Raw genomic sequence first — 25,390 nt, forward strand, 5'->3', positions numbered from 1 at the left:
GCAGCTCAGCGGGATTCTGAATCCGGAGCTTGAAAATCATAATCCCTTGTGTAATACTCGGCTCATCATCAGCTATGGACGACCGACCTCTTTGTTCATGATCGCCGCCCGTTGTTCTTCGTCGGAAATAAGAGGACTGCAAGCGACCAACAAAGAAACCGGGATGTATCACCCATTATTCGCAGCCTCGAGAAACCAAGTTTTCGGTCTTATGTCACGTAGAGCCAAGGAACTTAGGATAGTGTTAGAAATCGATTCTTGAAACCGTATTGAGCGGAGCGCACGACATCTTTGGGTTCGGTTCGCGTACATTTGGATAATTTCAGCACTATGACAACACCTCAACGAACGCCGCTGCCTTCGAATCTGAACTTGCTAGGGTCAGACAACTCCCGATGGAAAACACGACCAACGCCTTACAATCACAACGCTTTTGCCGATGCCGGAAGGGAGCGTGTACTGCTCTACCTCCAGCCTGCCGTTGGTCGTCGTTTAGTCATACCTGGGGATGCGTTCGCGGCGGTGAATAGCACAAGGAAAATAGGGGCCGAGTTCCACAACACAAATCCAGCAACGCGGTCCACGATACATGGCAATACAAAGGCGGCGACGGTGCTGGGGGAGTTCGACGAGCTCATAACACTGACGAAATACCTCCAGGACGCCTGGGAGCTCCGAGACGGCCACGCCAACGACGACTGGAGGGACTGGATGCACACGGACGTGAGTACGATTCTAGGGCCAACACTGCCCAACGGCACCCCCAAAAGGCGCATACTCCAGCAAATCCTCAGCTGGGCGCACTCGTGGATCGCGGTGCGCTTTAGATACCCGGACCAACATCTGGACGACGACTTTGACCCGAACGTGGGCACTTACAAATACGCGCTCGCATCCAATGTGGCACAGAGACGCGCCTGGTGCGAGGCCACGAACAAGTCCATCCACTGCTCCGATCTATTGACCGATGCCCAGCTTGCGCGGGCGGCCAACTTCAGGCAGCTTGGCTATGCCACTGCCCAGGTCCACTTTGCCGCCCATTTCCAAATAGTTTATGGGCTGTCTCTTGACCAGACAGACGAGATACGTACGCTAACCCTTTTCCTTCTCCCTTTGGCTTTATTCAAGAGGCGTACACCTTGTTGTGCTGCAGGCTACTGCTGACCGAGAAACCATCCGTCCAGTGGGCCACACGTCGAGAGCACGGCATCAGTCCTTGCGGGGGCTGTTCACTTGGCTTCTGGCGTACGCCAACAGCTTCGTGACGTGGCGCGGGGCGATGCTCCAGTCGAACCGGAGGGAGCGGTTCGCTGCGTCCCGGGTCTGGGCTGTCGACAGCACAGGCGCGCCCAACCCGCGGCACCAGAACTCGCAGGCCTACGCCCGAGACCGGGAGCCCCTGCTCGAGGCCGTCGACACCCCGTACCGCGCCATGCTGACCGCCGGCCTAGCCCTCGTGGCAACGGTGACGGCTCGTGGGACCATCACCCGCGCCGAGTTCACCTACTTCGACGGAACAGTGACCTACTTGAACTAGGCCGTCCGGAACACGCCGTTGGTAACCACGGGAAGGAATATGTCGGCTCGTGTTCTTAACCATGATCTTCACGCCAACACGCAGACCTTCCCGAACATTGTGGGTGGCCAAGATCAGCCGCCTGTGCCGGACGACGACGCTTTTGATCCTGACGATACTCCCCCAGGCCCGCCAGGTGGTGGAGGTGGTGGAGGAGGAGGAGGAAGGGGGGGAAATGATGGCGGCGGCGGCAGCGACAGTGGAGATGGCGGAACAGGAGGAGCACCAGGGAGACAGAGAAAGACAACCGGGAGGTTGAGAGGCAACGCGCCAGCATTTACTATGGGGGCAGGGTGGGCACCAGCTCTCACTCGGCTCACCGCCGGACTCTCGTTGGACGAGACTGGCCTGGATACCACACAGACACCAGCTGCGGCTCGCGGTGAGTATTCTGGAATCTTTTTCAGCACCTTGTTTTCCACCCGCCCCCTCCCCCTTTTGTGGGAGTTTAGCGAAGGCTGACAAGTCCGGACCCAAGGAAACACAGCCCCGGCTGTACCGGCTGTGACAGCAACGCCAGCACCGGCGGCAACGCAACAACAAGTTCCCCGGGCCGCCCGTAGACGTGGCGGGCCCGTATCATCACGCCGAGGAGCCTCGAGGGCCGCGACCCACGAAGAGGACATTCGGTCGGGAGTCATCTCGACCAATATTGCCCCGCCGTCTACAGTGCCAGCTAAGCGGAAGCGCGGGACGAGTGGCGACAGAACCTTGAGTGGAAATGATGACGGTGGTATTGGTGGTAATGAAGATGATAGTGATAACAACCCCGGAGGAGTAGGAGGAGGAGGCGGCGGCAGCGGCCACGGTGGAATTATTGATGATGATGATGATGATGATGATGATGATGATGATGATGATAGCAATAATAACTCCGGAGGACGAATAGGAGGCGGCGGCGGCAGCGGTGCTCCTCCAGCAGCAGGGCTGCCCGAGGAGCCCCCGGGCAGCCCCAAGCCCGTAGCCCCGGCGTTCTACTACTTCGACCCGGACGAGGAGCACGACACGTTCGCGGTGGGCGGGGTGGCGCCGGCGACGGGGCGGTTCCGGATGACGGCGGCGGTGGGGAACCGCAACCGGCGGGCCAGGGGCTTCCGGATCGAGAAGGCGCACCGGCGGCAGAGGCGGTGGTTCCGAGACCAGGGCTTCCTCGAGAGGTACTACTGGACGTACTTTGAGATGCTGCACCGCAGCCAGACGGCGAACGACGGAGTCGAGTGGAGCAACGGGCACTCGGTGCTTTGATGGACTGGCATATTCGGTTTTGCTTGGAGACGCAGCTTTGGGTAGATATATTTGCGCTAACCCCTATTTTCCTTCTTTGCTGCGTACTGGATCACTCAGCCCCTTGTGTATGCTGATTTCGATATGGTTGTGTCTACGAAAGAATGTATAGTGAAGTGATGATGGTATGACAAGCGTTAATTATCACGATCAGTCAAGCACGGGAATGCATCAGAAGGTGGTCAGGAAAACCGCATTCAGAAATCTATCGTGAACTATCTCCATCTCAAAAGTGAGATCATGTATGGCGAATAGCTTTCATCCATCGTTAGACAGGTGATCCGCGCATGCGCAGCCGGTGAGCATTATAGCTCAACGCAAACGGCGGTGCACCATTGATCATCTGCATCTGCCTCTACCATCATCCTGATGCCGCCCCTGTCTACCATGAACCACCATTTGATGACGTTGGCATGCTGCAAAGTCCGAAGGGAAATTAGAGTACACGGAGGTTGGTATTAGTATGATCATGAAATTTAGTCGTAGAGGCCATCGTCCTCGCCCGCATTGCCAAAGTTGTTGCTGCCCGACGGCGCGTCGCCGTCGACGCCACCCTGAGGGAACTTGAAGAAGGCACCAGGGCCGGCGTTCTTCATTTGCTGGGCGAAAGCCTCGTACCGGCGGATCTCGACGTCACCAACCGACTTGCGGGCCATCTGCATAGCCTCCTCGAAGTGGCGCTTGGTAAGCTCGGGAACGGGGTCCTCGACATCTTCCTCGTCCACATCCATGTCATCACCAGCAGCCTCGCGCTCCTTGGTGCGGACAATGTCGGCGTCGATAGCCTCCTTGATGGCAATCTTGGCAGCACGCTGGGTGATGAAGCCAAGATCAGCACCAGAGAAACCGTGGGTCTTGGATGCAATGAATCTGAGATCGACATCCTTGGCCACAGGGGTCTTGCGAAGCTGAGCCGACAGAATTCCCAGACGGCCCTCCTCGTCAGGCAGAGGAACGTAGATCAGAGAGTCAAGACGACCGGGACGGCAAAGGGCGGGGTCAAGCTGCTCAGGTCTGTTGGTGGCACCGATGACGAACACGTTCTTCTTGGAGGTCATTCCGTCCATTTCTACTTCACGTTAGAACGCTGCACACCTATCATTCATACGAAGGAATAACTTACCAGTCAGAAGCTGGTTGACAACACGGTCGGAGGCACCACCGGCGTCACCGACGGAGCCACCACGGGCCTTGGCAATGGAATCCAACTCATCCAGGAAGACAATGCAAGGAGCGGCAGCACGGGCCTTGTCGAAGATGTCACGAATGTTGCTTTCCGACTCACCGAACCACATGCTCAGCAATTCGGGACCCTTGACGGAGATGAAGTTGGCAGCGCACTCATTGGCAACGGCCTTGGCCAACATAGTCTTACCCGTACCCGGAGGACCATAGAACAGGACACCACGAGAAGGCGAAAGACCGAACTTGAGGAACTTCTCCGGGTGGTCGACGGGGTACTGGACCTGCTCCTTGAGCTCCTGCTTGACGGTGTCGAGACCACCAATGTCCTCCCACCGAACGTTGGGAACTTCGACAACAGCAACCTCGCGAAGAGCCGAGGGGTTGGAGGTGCCGAGGGCGAATCTGAAGTTCTCCATGGTGACGCCCAGCGAGTCCAAAACCTCGGCATCGATAGTGTCCTCGTCCAGATCGATGAGGTCCATCTTTTCACGGATCTGTTGCATGGCAGCCTCCGAGCAAAGAGCAGCAACGTCGGAACCGACGTAACCGTGGGTCTCGGCAGCGATCTGCTCCAAGTCGACGTCATCACCAAGCTTCATGTTCTTGGTGTGGATCTGGAGAATCTCAAGACGGCCGGTCGGGTCGGGGACACCAATGTCGACCTCACGATCGAAACGACCGAAACGACGCAGGGCAGGATCGATGGAGTTGGGGCGGTTGGTGGCGGCCATGACGACGACGTTGGATCGGGCCTTCATGCCATCCATGAGGGTGAGCAGCTGGGAGACGACACGGCGCTCGACCTCACCGTTGGTCTTCTCACGCTTGGGGGCGATGGAGTCGATCTCATCAATGAAGATGATGGCGGGCGAGTTCTTCTCAGCCTCCTCGAAGGCCTTTCGCAGGTTCGACTCGGACTCACCGGCCATCTTGGACATGATCTCGGGGCCGTTGATCAGGAAGAAGAAGGCACCGGTCTCGTTGGCAACAGCTCGGGCCATGAGAGTCTTACCGGTACCGGGAGGACCGTAGAGGAGGACACCACGGGGCGGCTTGATACCGATAGACTTGAACAGCTGAGGATGGCGCAGGGGCAGCTCCACCATCTCACGGATCTGGGCCATCTGCTTGCGGCAGCCACCGATGTCGTCGTAGCCGACCTCGTTGAGGTTGTTCTCCTCATCCTCACGCTGGATGGGCTCTCCCTCGCAGTGAATGACGGTGTCTTGGGCGACGATGCCGTACTCGGGGGGGTCCACCTCAACCACCTTGAACTCGACTTGCCTCATACCACCGCGGACGATGAAGAGATCGCCCTGGCGTACGGGCCGGTAAGCCTCTCTGAAGTAGGGTGCGAGGAAAACATCGAAGAGCGAGCCGGTGAGGCCCTCGACTGTGTCGGCAATCGGCAGGACGGCGATTCTCTTGGCCTGGATTTGGGGTCAGCGGTGCTTGATCATGGCGACAGCAAACATGCAGCGGCACGGTCGACTGCAACAGGACAGACAGTTACTCACGTATTTGATGTCGGGGCAGGGGTGAATGGTGATAACGTCACCGTGCTTGACCCGAAGGTTGTGGCGGACGACTCGGTTGATGCGAGCGCTGCCGTCATCGAGGTCATCGTCAGCCAGAACGATCAGGACGGTGTCCTTTCTCTTCTTGCCTCGGACGAGGACTGTGTCACCGCGGAACAGCTGGAGCTGCTCCATGGTGTTGTTTGACAGGGCAATGATCGAGTTGTCATCGTTGGTGGCATCGGTAACCCTGCAGACAAACACGAGGTCAGCGACGAGCGGGCCGGGGGAGGGAGGGGGGAGCTTCGACCGCGGGAGGAACTCACATCAGCTGGTTGGGCTTCTTCTTCTTCTTGAGGATGGCGGTCGAGACATCGTGCTCCTGCTTTAGGGAAGTCAGCTTCTGCGGCGGCCACTGCGCGGTGGACGAGGCTGGGCGCCTACCTCTCGGTGCTCTGCGCCAGAGACATCGCTACAGATCAGTTAGCATGCCGAGTGACGACACAGCTGGGGGCGATGCCCCGTCGACGGTGATGGGAACTTACGCCAGGTTGACCTTCTTCTTATGCTCGGACTCGGGAGCCATGGTGACGGACTGCTGAGCGACGGGGAAGAGAGATGATGCGATCGACGTGTGTGGTGTCGAGGTGGGAAGGAAGGAAGTGGGAGCCGGGTGACCGAAGATGGGTGGATTCAGTCAAACGTCACGCCCAGGATTGCTGCCGGGTGATGTGAGCGAGAAGATGCTTTTCTCCGATCCAGCAGAAAATCGCAGAGATTTCGGTGATGGATGGAGGTGAGAGGGATAGGTTTGGTCGTCTCGGGTGTTGGGGGTGAAGAAGGTTGTGATGTGATGGAGGCGTTGTCTGGGAGGCCGGAGCTTAGGCAATCCACAGATGATGCAGTCCGTTCTAGCGGCAGCTACCACCTACCACCTCGCAAGAGCGTCAGTTACCACCTAACTAAAGTTGCCCAGGCGCCCCCCCAGGCTCCCCCCGTCTGGCAGTCAGTCGGGCCAGTCAGGCCGGAGGAAGCTCAGGCCACGGGCTGACCCACGACCCGCCCTCGTCCGCCACCACCAGCTGTGGCCAAGTGGCTTTTCGGGCATTCGAAGCTTCCAACTCCTTCCACCTGGATGAAGCCCCGGAAGCAAGGAATGGCGGCCTTATCGCCGAGAGCTGTTTGCTGACGTGCTGACTGATAAGGCTGTTGAATCGCCTCCCGAAGTGGCCCCCGGTCATGGAAACCAGTGAGAGAGAGAGAGACAACAGCTGCTGAGAGCTAGGCAGGCACGAGTACGCAATCGATCCTGGTTCGTCAGCCACACTGCGTGCTGTCCGCATACAACACTACTAGCAGTCTGCACGCCTCAGCTTTTACAGCTCTGTACCGTGAATAAGCTAGGGCGAGTGGTAGAGAGGACCTTGACGGCATTTCACTTAATTGACATCTCGCTTTTGGGTAACCAGTCCTACTGCAGTATTCGCACTGCAAGGGAACAGTCATTTGCATCACATTTTTATCTACGCCACTCCATATCTACTCCAAGTAGGCACCACCACCTTCAGCTATTCCCTACACCACTATGCCGGTGTTCCTGAGTAGGTCCTTCACAGTGATTGGCCGCCATGACTCGCCTGCATCATTAGCCGATTGGCTACTTGTCCGTGAATAAAGCAGCCCGGCGACCATGCTGTCTGCAATCATGCAGTGCTTCACCCATCGGTAACGTATACTTCTTCGATACGAAATGGCCAATATTTTGAATAATCTGCCTATGAATGCTGTGGCCGTAGCCTCGCTGCATCGACACGGCGACTGTGTCTTCGTGTAATTTGAGGTAGCCTGCGGTAATACTACTGATCGGCTGGTGTCAGCTCCGGGCATGTTAGACGGACGAGTATCCGGAAAGGTCCTAAAAGGTCTTCTCTTATCTAACTACAATTAATTGCCTTAACATTAGAGACTGCCCAGCAGCGCTTGAGCCATACCGCCTCTGAATATTGTTTGAATCAAAAGCATATAGCTCTGTTCACTTGTTCTTCATCTCCGGCTTCCATCAGACGACCCCTGGGTCGTATCATCCTTGAGATACAAGGTGGCCACCTTATAGAAACAGAAAACATACTCTTGTGCCTGCATCGCGGTCTGAGGGGGGTTGACATGCACAGAGACAAACTGCGGCGTGCATGGTGTTTACAATACGCCATGTATAGATGGGTTCAGCTTTCCCTTGCTTCGTGCTACGGGGGCTTCTGCTGCATCTGTTAAGCAACCAAGCAAAGCCTGTGCAGCTTGTCATGCGACCACTGGTGGTGCCTGGGCTCTCTGCTATGGCTTCCCGGGCGCCCCTAAAGAGCCATACGAAGTGGCTTCATACCGAGTTTAGGGGCTCCAATGAACCTAGCATTTTACTTGGCCTTGATCTTCAGTTTCTCCTCTCGAAAAGAGTTGCTGGTTCCATGGAATAGCTGCCAGTGGAATGGGCACTGGCCAGGAACTTTGAACATGAGGCACGGCAACCCATCGTCCGCGATATCATGCGCGTTCTGGAGGCCAATGTTTTCACCAAAGACGTATGGTTGGTCTCGTGGGGAATCATGTATACTCGAAGAGCGACCAGATCTAAATACTGTCGGGGGCATCTTATCTATCATCGTACTGCCTTCAGGCACCAAAGCATGACAACCATCTCGTAATGTCGTATGGCCCAACCAAAGGGTTGTCCGCGTAGATAACCAATGAAACACGAGGAATCAAGAGGAACTTTGTTTTTGTTGTTGTTGCAGAAACCAACGCAACCTCGCCATCTTCCAACCAAACAGGGGGTCCTAGTGGGCCATCACCTGCTGAGCCGCCTTGCCGTCGGTGGCGGGCTTGTCGTCGACCTCCATAGCGTCGTCGCCCTCCTCGACAGCCTCGCCCTCGCCCTCCTCCTCCTCCAGCTCGTCTTCGCTCTCGTTCTCCAGGTCGACACTGCCGTCCTCGGACATCTCATCCTCCTCAGCAGGCTCGGCGGCCTCGTCGATGCCGCCCATCTCGGCATCTCCGCCCACGGCTGCCGCAGCCGAGGCCTCGCCATTGGCCTCGGTGTCGACGGCAGCATCCTCGCCGTCCTCCTCGGCCAGCTCGTCGGCGCCATATTCTTCGTCGTCCGGCTGAGCATCGGCCTCGGGCTGCTCCGGCGGGAACTCGGCAGGTGCAGTGGCCTCGGAATCCCACTTGATGGCAAAGCGCGTGACTCTGGGCTTGTCGGCGAGGACATTGCGGCGGATCTTCTCGATGATGGGCTTGGCCGGGGGGTCGGCGGCCAGCTCCTCCGACTCGTACTCGTTGTTGACATAGTAGCCGACACGGACGAACTCACGGCCATCGTAGGCGCAGGTCAGGAGGACGACAGTAACGCCCAGGACATCAGCATCGGGGATGCGCTTCGTGTCGGGTGCGTCGGCCTCGAAGATGAACTTGTTGACGCCGACGGGAATGGGGCCGACGAGGAGGGAGTCGAGCTCCTGGTCATACTGGTCTCTGCAGGAAGAAGGTTAGATCGGGGTTGCTGCGGGTCCCTGTGGTTCGTGGAGGGCAAGGGCAAGGCTCACGAAGTAGCGGATCCGACATAGGTGAGCTTCCACTCGAGATCTAGAGAGACAGAAGGGTAAGCAGCTAGGCGGGGCGCGTGGGTGGTGGGATCTCCTCACCCTTCTCCAGGGGCTCGAGACACTCGAAGGTGATCTCGAGGTCGTACTTGTCGGTGAACTTGGCGGGGTTGTTGAGGACGTTGACGCCCAGGAGAGAGACGACCGACATGGTGAGATGTTTGCGGTGAAGCGGCGCCTCTGCGATGTGGATGAGTGCGCGTGGTGAAGATGGGATGCGACGGTGAGGGTGGCGTTCGCAAGGCGAAGAGCGGGATGGGCCTCGTCGAAACGCGACGGAGGGGAGAAAGGCCGGAGGGCAGAAGGGCTTTTGTGCTTGTGCTTGTGCTTGTGCTTGTGCTTGTTTCAATGCTGCGTGACGCGAGAGATGAGAGATGAGAGATGGGCAGTGGTCAGGCGGTGGTGGCAGGCCAGGAGCGTAGGTTCAAGTTATTATTATTGACATTGGCCGTTGGTGGGTCCCTGGTCTTGGGGAGAGGAGGGTGGGCTGGGATTGTGGGACGCGACTTTCTCGCCAGGCGCGTCCGCGTAGAGTGGTTGCAGCCAGGGGCCCGTCTGAAGAGAGGAGGAGGTGAACAAGGCACACCACCCAGCACCAGAGGAGGACTCGAGGCGCGAGTCCAAGCTGCCCGCCGCACCTTTGACACCCAGGCACCCAGACACCCAGACACCCTGCGCAAATGACCCGCGTTACCCAGACCCCAACCTTGGAAGCTCTCCACGAGTGTACATGCCTCCTCACCTGATATATAACTAATGTGAATTCGACAGAATTATTCGACATACAACAGCGCAGCCGTGCAGTAGCAGTAGCAGTAGCAGCAAATCCGTGCGCCATGTGTTCCGTTGCTGTTCCTTATTGTGCAAGCCATCTTCAACGCGCGCATGCATGCATGCATTGTATAAAAATCGTCATCGTCGTTCACGACAGGAAATGGACAACATCCGGATTAACTGTGCGGCCAACTCCAGTGCACCACCAGTGCCCTTGGCGGGACACCCGACCCTGCGTTTCTAGCGGGAGGCTGGCTGCCCTGTTGGCTGGCTGGCTGGTTGGCTGGTTGGCTGGCTGTGGCCCGAGCTGTGACAAGCTTCGGCAGCTTAGCGCCCGTGCCATCCTTGTCCTGTTTTCTGAAAACGCTTCCGCTTCCTGGCAGGCTGTCGCATCATTCCTCAACTGCGAAAAGCTCCCGAGCTGCCTTCATCCTCACCACCCTCTCGCAGCTCACGCGACGACCGCCTTTCCTCCTTCGCCTCCGAGATCGTCGCCGGAAGCGCAACCTTCACCACTGCGGATCGTATGCGTAGCCTTCGCGATCCCCCCCAACGCCGCACCTCGTTGCCCTGTGTCGACTGACCCTGCTCTCGCTGTCCGTCAGCCCACCCCAACCTGCTCCGATGCGACGGCCATAACTCTCTGCTGCCGACGAAGCTCTTCCCAGCCTGGACCTTGCCGTCTTGCCTTCTCTTGATTAGTCTTGCCGCCCTCTCCCCCCATACGTGCCCGCTGCTGCTCGGCGATCCCGCCTTTGTCAAGTCGGACCTCACTTGTGACAGGCTTGCTCGGCCCTTGCCATTGGCACCTGCGGCTACCCGCCCCCTCGCCGACGCAGTCGACCTCCCATACACGCCTCCCTCTTCCTGCACATCATGGCTTCTGAAAGCCCCCACGATGCGGCTGCCCAGCAGGGTGACGCCGCCAATGATTCTTGGGCCGGAGATGGTGGATTTGGAGCTGAGGACACCCATACTGAACAGTATAGCCTTCAACAAACAGAAGAACCTACCACTGCTTATGACCCAGCTCACATTGCGTCTGGTGATTTCCCTGCAGAAGAACAAGAACAAGAACAAGAAGAACAAGAAGAAGCTGATGACTCTGATTCTGGTGAATACGATCCCGAGTCTGTCATCATAACCACCACAGCTGCTCCCGCTCCCGCTCCCGCTCCCGAGCCCGCGCCTGCCCCCGCTGCCTCCGCTGAGCCCGAGCCGAAGCCAGCTTCTACCTCCTCCCCACGCCCATCCAAGAAGCCCAAGAAGGCGGGTGGGTTCATAGTTGGATCCTCGGACGATGAGGATGATTCTCCTGCACCGCGTTCGGCATCGGCCTCGGTGTCTACACCGTCTGCACTTCAGCCCCCTCCCCCTGCTGCCGGTGCTCCTGCTGCGTCTGCGGTTGCGGCTGTTGATGGCCAGTCTCGTGCATTCACCCATTCGCCGCTTCACCAAGTCACCATGTCCCAACCCGTTGCGTCTGCCGCTCAAGTGAGCAATGGGCAGGGTAATGTGCCTGTGCCTGTCGATACAGTTGGTCTGCTGGAGGAGCGCCTGAAGAACGATCCTCGTGGGGACATGGATGCTTGGCTAGCCTTGATCGACGAAACCCGCAGACGTAACATGATCCAGGATTCCCGAGCCGTCTATGAGCGGTTTCTCCAGGCCTTCCCCCAGTCGGTAAGCTAGATCAATCCTGGAAACTGTTGTCATGCATACTCACCCATCACAGGCCGAGATCTGGGTTCAGTACCTGGAAATGGAGCTCAGTCTCGACAACTTTGCCGAAGCCGAGGGCATCTTCCAGCGGACCTTGACAACCATAGTTGACGTCCAGCTGTGGATTGCCTATCTGGACTACGTGCGTCGACGGAACGATACCAACGAGGCCACCGGCGCCGCGCGGCAGACCGTGAACGCGGCTTTCGAGTTCGTGCTGGACAACATCGGCCAGGATCGCAATGCTGGCCGCATCTGGCACGAATACGTACAGTTCATCAAGTCCGGCCCTGGACAGCTTGGAGGCAGCAGCTGGCAGGATATGCAGAAGATGGACGTCTTGCGAAAAGCATACCAGCGCGCCATCTGCATTCCGATCTCTAATCTTAATGTGCTATGGAAGGAGTATGACCAGTTCGAACTGAACCTGAACAAGGTCGCAGTACGTCTCAGTGCCCCCTTTACTTCCCAAGCCAGAGCTAACCTAGAACAGGGCCGCAAATTTCTACAGGAGCGCTCTCCGTCTTACATGCAGGCTCGAAGCGCAAACACACAGCTAGACACCATCACCAGAGGCTTGCAGCGGTCGACTCTGCCTCGCCTCCCCCCCGCCCCTGGCTTTGACGGAGACCAGGAGTACCTCGAGCAGGTCGAGATATGGAAGAAGTGGATAGCCTGGGAGAAGGACGACCCGCTAGTTCTCCAGGCCGATGAACCAGAGACGTACAAATCACGAATCATCTATGTCTACAAGCAGGCTCTGATGGCTCTCCGCTTTTGGCCCGAGCTATGGGTTGAGGCCGCAGAGTGGTGCTTCGATGAGAAGATCCTCACCAAGGACGGCCAAGACCAAGGTCTCCTCTTTTTGACTGAGGGTATTGCAGCAAACCCCGAGAGCTCTCTTCTTGCTTTGAAGCACGCCGACCATGTCGAATCGACTCATCCGGCTGGAGAAGGAGACGCAGGCAAACTTGCTCTTTGCCAAGCTCTGCGTGCTCCTATCGATCAGACCCTTACTACTCTCTACGGCCTCATTAAGAAGCGGAAGGAGCAGGAGCTGGCGGCCGTCAAGTCTATCGAGAACGATCCCAGTTTCGCAAGTACAGATGCCGATGATGAAGACGACGGAGAGATTGGCGAAAGAGGCTCCAAGGACGATCCAAGAAAGGAGCGCATCAAGGCCGTTCAGCATGGTTTTGCCGTGCAGATCCAGATGCTCAAGCAACAGATCTCCTATCTCTGGATTGCCCTTGCCCGCGCATACCGCCGCATCCAGGGACAAGGCAAGGCCGGCGGCCGTGACGCCCCTTCTACTGGAGTTCGTGCCATCTTCACTGAGGCCCGTCAGCGAGGCCAGTTGACCAGTGACGTCTACGTGGCCATCGCACATATCGAGTGGGACATATACCAGGACCCTGTGGCCACCAAGATCTTTGAGCGAGGGGCCAAGCTGTTCCCAGAGGACGAGTCTTTCATTGTAGCTTACCTCAAGCACCTGCACTCCCGCCACGACACAACTAGTAGGTGCCCACTCTCAGCCTTTCCCCTCTAACTCGCCTGCTAACCATGCCATCAGACGCCCGCGTTGTCTTCTCCCAATCGGTCAAGAAATTCAAGGAGAAGCCTGAGCTGCTGCCGAAATTGAAGCCTCTCTACGCATATTTCCATGGCTACGAAGCGAAATTCGGCGAGCTTGCACAGATTAAAGAATTGGAGAAGCAGATGGCAGAAAGTTTTCCTGAGGACCCAAAGCTAGTCCACTTCGCTGCGCGGTTCTCGTCGGATGGATTCAACCCCATCACCGCCAGAGTCATCATCTCCCCTGCTGCCCAGATGCGGCCTAAGCACATTATGCAATCCGTGGAACAGGTATCAACCTCGACACGGGCGAGTCCTCATCCATCCACTATGGTGGACCGCAGCCCCCGTCCTCAGTACTTGCAGGCTGTGAACTCTCCGAAGCGACCGTTCCAGGCCGACGACCAAGATGATTTCAACCCACCCAAGAGGCTTGCGCGCGGTGCTTCACCCCTCAAGGGTGCAGCTGGACGGCGTCTTGACCAGCAGCGTAGGGCAGCCCAAGGTCAAGGAGTCACGACGTACAGCAGCGCACCTGCCCCCATCTCCCGGGACATCACATTCTTGATAGGTCTCATACCGCCGACCTATCAGTACGACGCCCCGCGCTACAAGGCAGATAGTCTCGTTCGCATATTAAGAGAGGCTACTGTGCCTGACTACAATGACTGGAAATCCGCCCAAAATCAAGGTCTCCGTCAACCCCAGCAGATTCCTGGTGGTCGAAACAGTCCATTCGTGGGTGGTGGTTTTGCAGCACCTCCCTCTTATGGCACACCAGATCCGGCTGCTGCTTATCCCCCGCAGATGCAGAACTTCCAGTCGACACTTCCTCAACACTACGGTTATCCATATGGATCTGGACAATAGCGCAGCCCAGCTAGTCTTTGGTAGTGCTAGACGCGTCAAGTTCGCGTCGAATGCAGAAGTCAATCCCCGCCCACAGTCCATAACTTACCAAGGCCCCCGACTTTAAGACGGTTATGCCAGGGAGCACGGTCGGATCTCTGCCCTGCTCCCTGATGAAGGAAGACATCTAGACGAACCATCTGCATCGGTCGAAACCAAATTTCTCGGGAGGATGGCGGTATCCGCCGTCACCTATAGTCCAGTTCCCAATGAAGGATGCTGGACTTTGGCACTGCGATTGAGCGGCGTAGTCTGAGGATGGCCCCTGGTATATTACGAAATTATTCACATCCGGCCCAACTTTAGGCACTCCGCAGAGATTTGGGCATCAGCAGTACCCACGTTGGCTGCAACTCGCACGTGTCAGGGTCTCAACTGATGAGAAATTCGGCGCTTTGGGTCCCTGAGCCATGACTGCGCCCATGCATACTTTCAACGTTAGGATGAGCCAACGAGTGCATACTGGGGATGTATTTCACATCGTGAATGGGATGGAAGGCTCCAGGTTGATTACAGACCCAATCAGCAGGACGCCAGAAGGAAATCCAAAAGGCCGGGTTGTCCATAGCACTTGTATCCGTAGTTACTGAGTGCCCATATAGCTAATACAGCTCGCACCATTGGCGATTCCCTTCCCGATCTTGTTTGACGTCCACCGAGGCTCCATATTCCTCGTGAACAAGTCTACCACACCTGGTGCCAGCGACGGTATGCCCACAACCAGTATCTCACTTGTAGGTGGCCGGAGAAACCATCATGAGCCTTTGGTGAGGCGACCCCAACGCAGCGGCGGCGACGCCCATGTCTCGTCCGCGCTGGGGCCGTCTGAGACTGGGCTCGTCGATTCGTAGATAAATGAGCTATACGTATTTTCTTTGTGTTATTGTGGAGATGGATATGGCAAGTAACTGTGCTAGGATGACGCAGCGTATATATATGTGTCTTCGTGGTATTCGCCCTCCAGTATTCGCTCTTTCGTTGTACGGGGGCCTTCGGGGCCAATGTTCTCGCCATATAGACTGCGGGCGTCACCGGGTTTTTGTACGCTTGCCCATGGACTCTTTTCGTGTCAGAGCTGGCCGGTTTCACTCTTTCGACCCATGGGAACCTCTGTTCGGCAGGGTTCTCCAGCCCGTGGTGATGCCACACGCAGTCCTCGAACCCATCGTTAGGCCTAGAAAGCCGTTCTCTGAGGTCCTGGCCGTTGAATGCCCCGCCAGGCGCACCCGTCTTTGGGCCCCTCCTCTTTACACCAAGCCTCGGATCCCGCGTCCTGGCAGTTCGGGCTGCTATCTTGTGACAGCTTTTACTTTAAGTGAAGGGCTAAAGGCTCTTGATGCTCGTCGTCATCGTTTTCGCTGTCGTCGTGTGCGGCGGTCGGTAGGGTGCTCGTGGGCTGTCTCGGCGTGGACGCGTCGGCGTCGAAAACTTGGTCCTTAGGTTCAATACCTAGATAAACTTCAGTGTTTTCACTTGCAAACCTCAACAAACTTATTCTGGATCTGTCACAGAAAACTTATCCCAGGTAGGATGTTTGGTAGTTCAGCCCCGTCCCTTGGACCAGACTTTCACCTTTTAGAGCACTGGATTCCGATGCTACTATACTTCTGCACTGATCTTGATGAGTTGTATGTCACAGAGAAATCGCCTTGTTACGTATGTTTCGGTCACTCAGGATATTGATTCTCCATCTTCATGTCTGTTAGGATCCTGCCAGCGAATAGTAGCCTTGGAGCTGTCCAATAATGAATTGTTTGTACTGTTCTTCCCTTAGAGTGCCCTCTGATAGCCTTCTTCCGTTCTAATATTATCATATCTCACGGGGCGGAAAGTTGATCGACGAGCGGTGAGCCGATGTTATATTCTCATACGCGTGAAACTCATCTTCCGTGTGAGCATATCTTGGTGAAGTATGATCCCCCTTGTGTGGTATCTCGGATAGCTACAGAATGTACTCTCCCACGTCATCTGCGTAGTATCTGGTTCTCCCAAACCCTTTCCCTCAAACACAAGGCTCGCTATCGTCTTCGGTTCTTGATAGCTCAGTAATTGTTATTCTGTGTCTGATTCTTCCGGGACTTCCGAGCCCGTTGGCTGGTTTCGGTTGCGCGACATCTGAGCAGCCACCCTGTCGGCACAGGAGGGGAGATACCGTCCATCTGAGAGATCAGCTCTTCCTCGACGCTTCTCTGAAGTCAACTATTTCTCGTGAATTGAGTAGATGTCAGTCCTATTTGCAGCTTCGATTCGTCCAATGGCATCCTGCTTTCAACTTGGTCAGTAACTCCCTTGAGAAATGGCTGATACTGACGTCCCTCCCCTGACCTTCCCGCCTCGGAAGACACCATCAGCCCCGAATGTAGAGTAGCTGTCTGCAGAAGAAAGCTTATAACCCTGATCCTATCCTTGGTATTTAACCCCCGGCTGCCTCGCTGCCGCTTCCACCATCGTCTCGTGAGAGTTCTGAACCGCACGGGGCCTTCGAGTGCCGATTCCTTGCCGGTCCGCAGGTGCTCCTCTCGTACCTATTGTAAATGCCTTTTTCCGGTTCCCCGTTCAAGTGTTTGTCTGCTCTCAGGTAGATTCATACTGCACCGACCGCGATATTTGTCGATATTGGTTGACAGTCTCCCTTCTCATCTCGGGGGTGGCGTTCTGGGTCGGACTGGGGATCCTTGCTGCTGAGCGGCATGTCGGACGGAAAGGTTCAGTCTCTTCTTGGTCGAATCTTCAGCCGCGCTTCCTCGGGTCGGGCAAAATCTCGTCTAGTTCACCTTCCACTCAGATCCGGCCATCAGCAAAACAACTTGGGTGGTGAAGGTGACGTTTCTGCCCACCATGCCCCAACCCACACTGCTACGCTGAGCTAATGTAACCGGGCAAGGAACAGTTGGCTACGAGTACCCTCGACGATGCTGCTGTGAGCCCAACCATCATCCTTTTGTGGGAATTTGACGGTATTCCGGGATCAAAGTACGAGGTCAGGGCTTTGTCCCTGTCTCGAGTCCAAAGGAAATACAATGATCATCACGAACAGAGTAGCTACTACACGGCAGAGCCTCACAAAAAGATTTGGTCTTATGCCTCATCTTCTGGTGCTTTGGGTAATGTGTTCGCTTCTCGGGCCTGCTCTCACGCCGGTAGTACTGCTCTTCACGATATCTCACCGGTGTTGTTCTCGTTCAGCATCACGATGCTGGTGTAATCACAGTCCGTTTATGAGTACTCCAACAAGGATCTTTCTGCAGAATACTACGGTATACATGATCTTTCAACAGCTCTATGGCCTTTAGTAGGAACGACACTCGCTGCGTACACATGGATTGGGGGACTTTGACATCCCCGAATGCATGACTAGCTACATATTCAGGAGGGTTTGGTGGGAATACTGTCGAGGCAACCCGCTCGTAAGGCTTGGGGGGTCAACATATGTGATCACGGGTTAGAGAAATGTTCATGCATCAAAACTTCGATTTCGAACATCAACTATATATGCAATAATTTGGACCTTTGTCCATTACCTTAAGCGTTCTCACTGTCGTGTGAACCTCGGTGATGATCTCAGAGGCATCCAAGATTCTTGGTGTGCCTCCCAAGAGTTTCCACTTCCAGTAGCTCCTTCCCGTGAACGTAGTGGGCAGTGATATCGTCCATACTGAGCCCAAGCAGCTCCTATCCCACGCGACCAACTGTGCCTCCACTCCCCTCCCAGAAAGCCACTCATCACTGCCGAACATTCAGCACTGTCATCAGCATCGACGGCGCGCTATATTGACCGAGGGACGCGAGTGAACTCATCGTCAGGCAGACGACGATACTGCCGCTGTTTTTCGCCTTCAGTGTTTGCCAGCTTTCTACTTAAGCCCACCTCCCATCCCACCAAATCTGATTCTCTCCTCCCTTCTACATGACCAACCACAATCTCAGCCCACTGGCCTGAGATCTGGTTTCCATCCACAATCTCAGCCCACTGGCCTGAGATCTGGTTTCCATCCACAATCTCCATCAGGTCACCCATCAATCAACAATTGGTAAGTCAAGACTGCTGGTCGTTTGGGTTCTATTTAAACGCTCGTCTCTCTCCTCTCCTGCGTCTCCCCTTCTTTTCATCCATAACATCACTGCCAACCTTTCACATCCATCCCCACCAAACATCCATCACCACGCAACTTCCTGAACGGCCCATCAAGCAAAGGTAAGACTGCGAAGAAGCCCTACAAGTTTGTTGATCTCGTCACGAGAATCATCAACAAACTCAGTGCCTACTCCTTGCATCTGTGTTCTCCCTCATCCTCGGCAGCCGAAAATATTTCAGCTGCCTTCATCCACCCATCACATCATTCACCTCCTACACCCATCACCAGATCGAGAACATCTCGTCATACAAGGTAGCCACCATCACCTCGGTCCCTATCTATCTCCAGCACAGTTACCTCTCTCTCTGTAACATCCATCTTACCACACTGAGATTTCCGTCCCCCGAGCAAGCCTTCTTTGCGACTCCTCTCCTCTCTCTCCCTCCCCATCAACACAGCTGAACGTCTGTACTAACAGTCATCTCAGGTACGTGACAGCCGAGATTTCCTCTCAGGGGACTTGTCTTCTCCGACTGCTCTGCACTCCATCAGTACAAACCTCCCCCAGCCAAACGTGCCCTCTCTTCTTATCGCAACAAACATCATACATCATTCATCATCATAACGGCAAACACGTTGTCTTCTCCAGGTAGGTCAATTTCCTTGAAAGAGCTTCATCCATCTGTACGCCTTTGAGGGTTATACTGGATATCTCTTTGAGTCTCACCCTGCCTCCTGCTTGGAAACCGCCTCTCTCCTACGTTCCCTCCTTCACATCCAACATTTTACACACGAACCAACTCAACATCCTCCACCACTAAGGTAAGCATCATTTCCTCATCCATCTACCACGAACTTCATTGAGCAAGGTTGAGCCATTCCGATCATGGTCACCTTGCGACCACACAATCCCGCGTTCCTGACTGTACTTGTTGCGAGTGCTGGGTGTTGGTAATTAAGATCAGATGCCTACTTCCATGACTACAACTTACTTGTCTCGCGATCTGTCTGTCTGTCCGTCTGTCCGCCTTTCTCTCTGTCAATCTCTTCACCCAAACCCTTCATGCTTGATACCTCAGCTCCTCAACAATACAACGCTCCTCCTTTCTCCTACATCACAAGTCGCCTCCACCTAACCCTCGTTCTACATTCTCCTCTCAGCGCAGTACTGACGTATCCTCACTGCAGGCACTCCCATTCGTCATCTTACTTCTGCGCTACCTCGCACCTGACCTGTCACCCAATAGCTTACGAACTATTTGGCTAACTGACCGGCAGATATCTAACATCCACCCTCAGAGTTTATTGAGACCTGATTGCACATCACCTCATCACGCCAACGATCTGGTAAGTACCGCCTCGTTGACAAGAAAACAGGCTGTTGCTCCTGTTATATCATCATACCCCGCTGGAACTATATCTAGCCCTTCTTCTCCCGGGATACTACATCTCTGCTCCCCTCGAAATGTGTTTTAGTTGCCACTTGCGCACCACTGGAGACGATTTTTTCACTCTACTACCAGTCACTACCACCATTCAGACACTTCTCACCTTCACATCTCGTCATTTTATGCCCATCAGCACTTTCATTCTACTACGCCAGAAGTCCTTCTTTTCTACCTTTCATCACCGACCCTCAGTAGGATCAACTGGCAACCTAGACTAACACCTCGGTCTCAGGACGAGACATCATGTCTTCCCAGCAAGGTCCCGGACCTCGCCACGCCGCTGTCCAGCGCGTCGCAGGCATGGGGTTTGATGGGGCTTCAGACCGACCTGGTGGTCCCGGTGGTTCCTCGCACCGAGGCTCGCAGCGCGGTAGCATCAGCGGTATTCAGTCTGGCGGTTCTCAAGCGGGCGGCTCTCAGGCTGGCAGCCCCAGCCGCTCCCGTGCTGGCAGCAATGCTGGTGGCAGCCAAGCTGGCGGTTCTCAAGCGGGCTCTGCTGCGGGTCCAGGTCCTTTCCATAAGGGTACGGGAAAAGACCCTGCATTCGACCCGAATGACCCGCGTCCGTCGAGACCCACGATCTCCGACACAGAGTTAGTCGGAAAGCGTGTGGATCTTCCCCCAGAGGCATTCAGATCCGTAAGTTCTTACCATGTTGCCCCATTTACTAAGCATGACACAAATCGACTTTAATGCTAACTTGTACTAGGAAACCGGCGGTACAAGGTTCGCTGTACGCCCAGGAATGAACACTGAGGGCAAGCCGATCCAGGTATACCTCAACTGCTTTCCTGTAACGGCTGTTCCCAATGCAGACATTTATCAGTATGATGTAAGTCAAACTTTTGAATTTCCAATAGCTTTATATGCTGATACTTTTTTCAGATCAATGTCACCCCCAATCCGAAAGACTCCCGTGCCCTGGTCAAGAAGGTTTGGATGTCCAATGCTGTGCAGACTTGGCTTGCAAAGACGGGAGCGAAGTGGCTGTTTGACGGCTCTAAGCTTGCTTGGTGCGTTCTTATCCCTATTGGTCTGATATTAATTCGTCTAACTTGATGATCAGGAGCAACAAGCCGATCCCTCGTAACGAGCACCGACAAGCTGTCGACCTGGACACTGAAGCTGGTAAACCCCAGACGGGCAGACAAGGCATCTACTACGTCCAGATTCGACAGTCTTCTACTGTTCGCATGGCGTATCTTCAGAAGTACCTTGAGAAGAAGGCTGACTGGGACAACCATGTTCTTGAGTGCATGAGTAAGTGACCTTCTGATAGATTGTCCACTCGAGACTAACGCTTTGTAGATTTTCTTGATCATTTGATGCGACAATGGCCAAGTGAGCAGATGATGACCATCAAACGGAATTTCTATCCTCGTGATGGTGTGGAGATGCAGCTTGATCCCATGGTCGGCGTTCGCAAGGGCGTATATTCTGCATTCCGACTCGGTGATGTATGTTCCTAAACTCCTTCTTTCCATGCCGGTTATACATCGAAATCGTACTAATTGTGATCATAGACTACTAGTGGCAGTATCTCGAGAGGCCTCGTACTCAACGTCGACGTCGCGAACACGGCTTTCTGGATCCAAGAGCAGACCCTTGCCAGGGTTGCCCAGTGGCTGTTGAGCCCACACCATTCCCGAAACTGGGAAGCTTCTATGCCATTTGGGAAGGTAGCCGATTTGCTCCGCCCGGTCGAGACCAAAGACAAGTCGGGCAATCTTGACTATGTGCAATCCGAAGGTTTCAAGAAGATCAAGCGCATTGAACGGCTCCGGATCCACATCACACATCGCGGCAAAGAGCAGAATCCGAGAGCATACAAAGTCAAGAGGGTCATCTTCGACAAGAAGTATGGCCAAAAGGGTGGTGACTCCTATAATGTCACGTTTGCCGCCAAGAACAAGAAGACGGGCGAGTTTGCTGCTCCCATCTCTATCTACGACTACTGGAAGAAGAAGTACGGTCGCCTTGGTTATCCCGACTTGCCAATCATCGAGACCGAGCGGGATGGTCTCTTCCCGATGGAGGTCTGCAAGCTGGACAACTTCCAGCGATATGCCTACAAGCTGGATCCCGAGCAGACATCTGCGATGATCAAGATTGCCGTCAGCCGACCCAACATACGCAAGACGGAGATCATGAAAGGTGTCGGCCAGCTCAAATGGAATCAGGACCCATACTTCAGGGAGTACGGCATCAAGGTCAACAGCGAGATGCTACTCTCTAACGCTCGCCTCCTCAAAAACCCGGAGATTCACTTCGGTGGTGGAGCTAAGCTCAACCCTGGCATGGCTGGCCGATGGGATCTCCGCGGCAAGAAATTCATCGAGCCCAACCCCCGACCGCTTGTATCCTGGGGTTTCATCGGCTGCGGTGCGAATGATGGCCAGGCAGTCGAGAAGGCGGCACTGAGCGCCTTTGCCTCCAATTTCTGTCGCATATACAAGGGTCACGGAGGTATCATCGGCAAAGACCCGTTCGTCGAGGTCTATCCATTCAGTGTCACGTACCCAGAGATGTGCACCAAGGCCTATAACGACACCGGGAACTTTTGCAAGAACCGCCCCCAGATCATCTTCTTCGTCACCGGCACACGCAACCAGCTGGTCTACGAACGTCTCAAGAAGAACATGGACTGCCGCATCTGCCTCATTAGTCAGAACATGCTGGCAGACCATGTTAGAAGGAACAGCCCTCAATACTGCAGCAATGTCGCCATGAAGGTCAACGCCAAGCTGGGAGGCTCGACGTGCAAGGCCACCCCTATTGGCCAGAAGCCCAACTTCATGTACTTTCAGGTTCCGACCATGGTACTTGGTCTCGATGTCACCCATGGCGCCCCTGCCAGTGGCCAGCCGTCTATTGCTGCCTTGACCATGTCTATCGACAAGTCTGCTATGAGATACTGCTCCAACGTTCAGACCAACGGCTGGCGCACCGAGGGAGTCACAGACGCTACGATGCTTAGTCTGTTCGACAGACTCATGAAGTACTGGGTTAAGACCTTTGGTGGATGTGCCCCCAAGCACGTCTACTATTTCCGAGATGGCGTAGCAGAAGGCCAGTTCAATTATGTCCTTGAACATGAAGTCAAAACTCTGAGGCGCATCTTCCGCGACGCTGGACACGAGGCTCCCCGATTTACGGCCATTGTCGCAACCAAGCGACATCACATTCGATTCTTCCCGAAGGCGAATGATGCCTCAGCTGCAGACAAAAACAACAATCCCCTTCCTGGTACCTTGGTCGAGCATGATGCCACTCATCCCTTTCATTGGGACTTCTACTTGGCCTCGCATGTGGCCATCCAAGGCACAGCTCGCCCCGTTCATTACCATGTCATCCTGGACGAGGCCAACTGCAATGCCGACAGGCTCCAGAGCATGATCTACCACCAGTGTTATCAGTACATGAGATCGACCACCCCGGTCTCTATTCACCCGGCAATCTACTACTCGCATTTGGCAGCTGCGCGAGCGGTAGCTCATCAGGACATTGCGTCCAGCAACCGTGAGGTACCTTCAGGCAAGGCCGGCTTTCCACTTGGCAAGTCCGGCTCCGTCTATTCGGGAGCCAAGCCTCTCACTGAGGCACCTGCCTTGTTGCCCATGTCGAACCAGGGAGCGAACGCTGACCAAGTTGCGCATCTCAACACCACCATGTGGTACATCTAGGCTCGGCGTACGACACCGTGGACAACTCATGAGAGCTGTCATAGGTGGCGTTGTGGTGAGCTCCTCAGAAGCACGGACTTATCACCATTGCGTGTACGGACAGTCATCTTCATCTGTCCTAGCATCACTCTTGATTTCGGCTGACAAAGCCAACGAAACCCACATTCGACTTGCGATGGATTCACGATCCGTATTCATGATTTGGAGGGCGACTCTGAAGTAGCTACAGAAGTAGTTACACAATATACTACACTTGAGTCCCCTAATTAATATGCACATGTGAAATGACCGATTTTGTGACTTCAAACTGGCTCCTTGCTGCCTTGGATGCAATGTAACTAATTTGGGATGATTGCATTGTCTAGGTAATCCAGAACATCTCATCCAAGGTATTCGCAGAATGTCAAGCTCACTCCACAGAGACTCATCCCAATGCGTACCTTTCAACCCAAAGAAAGTAACACGTTGAGTCCCGTGTATTCAGGAGCTGAAAACTTGAAAGAAAAACCGCCAACAACCCTTTACAGAGCTTGGGCGGGTACTCATTAACGGTAACAGGTTGCCGTTCGATGGCCTCCCTCGATAACCACGATCAAGCCTCAACGCCGAGCTGAGTTTTCGCTTCACACCATTCAAATTTTGCGTCAGAGCGCGCAACTACGCCGGTGAACTACCTAGTTATGGCATGTCAGTGTCACAAGACGTACGCGTAGTTCATGGCCTTGTATTGACAAGCTAGTGTGGTCGGTCTGGGAGCAACGCTCGGTTCGAGTGTCTGCAGAATGGACGCCACTTCAGGTGCCATCTCCCAAGTCAGCCGTTCATCCGGAACTCGCAGCCAAGCTGTTAAAAGAAATGAAAGACCCACCTGTGCAGTTCATGAGGTGAAACGTCGCCCTCGCCGCCACGAGGTGTGAGCGCCACCAAAGGGAGGTATTATTCTTTGCGACTGGCTCGGGCTCTGGTGAAGATCCACAGCGGACGGTCAGATAAGTACCCAAGGATATGGGTTGTGTCCGTGTCACAAAGCTTGACCACCAAGAGGTCAGTACCCGCTGTGATATTGCTAAGATCACGCTCCCATCAGTGCGTCCGCGCCGGCATACCTATTCAAGAACTGACAGATGCATGAACGTCACACTGGGTCGCCAGATCAAGATCAGCCAGCTCTGGTTGGTGTCTATAATGTGGGTGGAAGAGTCGACTCGCGAAGATGATTGGAAAACTACTAGCAGATCGTCATGCTGCAAGGGATATTGCAGCTGTGGGAGTCGACATGAATCACAGCGGGACCCAATTTACGGAGGGTCTTGCGAGAGCTCAGACTGGAGACTCGATCTTAGATCTCCGGCAATCAAATGCCAGGTTCAATAGATCACATAATGACAGATGGAGATTCAATAGATCCGATAATGACAGCCGCCAGCTCCATCACTAACAGAAACGTTACGAGATCGTTCCTATATATTGATGGTGATCGCCACTGCATCTACCTTTCTTGAGCATTCCACTACATACTACGGCGATTAGAAGCTGGGGATGGCCAGGAACGCGCACCGTTGGAGCTGCTGGTGCCCAAGCCTGGCTCTTCTCTGTTTTCCAATAGTCTGGCCAACGGTCGAGTTGTTACAGAGGCTACATTGCTCCAAGTGCGGGAGCATAGTGTGCTTTTTTCCCGCAAGCCATGCCACAAGTCAAGCGTTAGACCGGCTCGGCCGCTTTGGTAGTTCGTAGAGAGGGTCGGTTAAACGGATGCCACACGCCAGAGCAAGCCATTTCTAACGATGTTTTGCAAAGCTGGCCCTTTAGGTTCGCAACCTAGCCCTTCTCGTCATGGTCTGAGAGTCCGGCTCCCCCACAGCGCGGGAGTTGAAGCGTGAGGCAGGTGGCCAAGCACCATTCCGGCGCTCCAGAAGAAAACACGAAGCATGCCATGATGGCTGGTTTTTCTGAGACATTGACTCTTGAGCAGAAGAAAGTTC

General features: G+C 54.9%; 6 protein-coding genes across 6 annotated transcripts; 4 read left to right on the forward strand and 2 right to left on the reverse strand.

Annotated features, from left to right (window-relative positions):
• Nucleotides 1–330: 330 nt before the first annotated feature.
• Nucleotides 331–1,537, forward strand: JN550_000718 (uncharacterized protein; the record flags this gene model as incomplete). The annotated part of the gene is made up of 2 exons (XM_049319005.1): nucleotides 331–1,087; nucleotides 1,185–1,537. 2 exons carry the CDS (start codon nucleotides 331–333, stop codon nucleotides 1,535–1,537), a joined length of 1,110 nt encoding a protein of 369 aa, XP_049178007.1.
• A 321-nt stretch (nucleotides 1,538–1,858) lies between these two features.
• Nucleotides 1,859–2,821, forward strand: JN550_000719 (uncharacterized protein; the record flags this gene model as incomplete). The annotated part of the gene is made up of 2 exons (XM_049319016.1): nucleotides 1,859–1,958; nucleotides 2,055–2,821. The coding sequence occupies 2 exons, from the start codon at nucleotides 1,859–1,861 to the stop codon at nucleotides 2,819–2,821; spliced, it is 867 nt and encodes a 288-aa protein (XP_049178008.1).
• A 515-nt stretch (nucleotides 2,822–3,336) lies between these two features.
• Nucleotides 3,337–6,148, reverse strand: JN550_000720 (uncharacterized protein; the record flags this gene model as incomplete). The annotated part of the gene is made up of 6 exons (XM_049319027.1): nucleotides 3,337–3,929; nucleotides 3,984–5,475; nucleotides 5,563–5,812; nucleotides 5,889–5,947; nucleotides 6,007–6,034; nucleotides 6,108–6,148. 6 exons carry the CDS (start codon nucleotides 6,146–6,148, stop codon nucleotides 3,337–3,339), a joined length of 2,463 nt encoding a protein of 820 aa, XP_049178009.1.
• A 2,245-nt stretch (nucleotides 6,149–8,393) lies between these two features.
• On the reverse strand, nucleotides 8,394–9,369 carry JN550_000721 (uncharacterized protein; the record flags this gene model as incomplete). Its single annotated transcript, XM_049319037.1, has 3 exons — nucleotides 8,394–9,090; nucleotides 9,162–9,201; nucleotides 9,261–9,369. 3 exons carry the CDS (start codon nucleotides 9,367–9,369, stop codon nucleotides 8,394–8,396), a joined length of 846 nt encoding a protein of 281 aa, XP_049178010.1.
• Nucleotides 9,370–10,868: 1,499 nt separating this feature from the next.
• JN550_000722 (uncharacterized protein) lies at nucleotides 10,869–14,162 on the forward strand (the record flags this gene model as incomplete). Its single annotated transcript, XM_049319048.1, has 4 exons — nucleotides 10,869–11,675; nucleotides 11,728–12,156; nucleotides 12,208–13,234; nucleotides 13,291–14,162. The coding sequence occupies 4 exons, from the start codon at nucleotides 10,869–10,871 to the stop codon at nucleotides 14,160–14,162; spliced, it is 3,135 nt and encodes a 1,044-aa protein (XP_049178011.1).
• Nucleotides 14,163–19,968: 5,806 nt separating this feature from the next.
• JN550_000723 (uncharacterized protein) lies at nucleotides 19,969–23,408 on the forward strand (the record flags this gene model as incomplete). The annotated part of the gene is made up of 6 exons (XM_049319059.1): nucleotides 19,969–20,364; nucleotides 20,435–20,557; nucleotides 20,611–20,738; nucleotides 20,792–20,985; nucleotides 21,034–21,182; nucleotides 21,249–23,408. 6 exons carry the CDS (start codon nucleotides 19,969–19,971, stop codon nucleotides 23,406–23,408), a joined length of 3,150 nt encoding a protein of 1,049 aa, XP_049178012.1.
• Nucleotides 23,409–25,390: the final 1,982 nt, after the last annotated feature.

This window comes from Neoarthrinium moseri (genome assembly GCF_022829205.1).
Source record: "Neoarthrinium moseri strain CBS 164.80 chromosome Unknown scaffold1_Wmoseri_CBS_16480, whole genome shotgun sequence".
Classification (NCBI taxonomy): domain Eukaryota; kingdom Fungi; phylum Ascomycota; class Sordariomycetes; order Amphisphaeriales; family Apiosporaceae; genus Neoarthrinium; species Neoarthrinium moseri.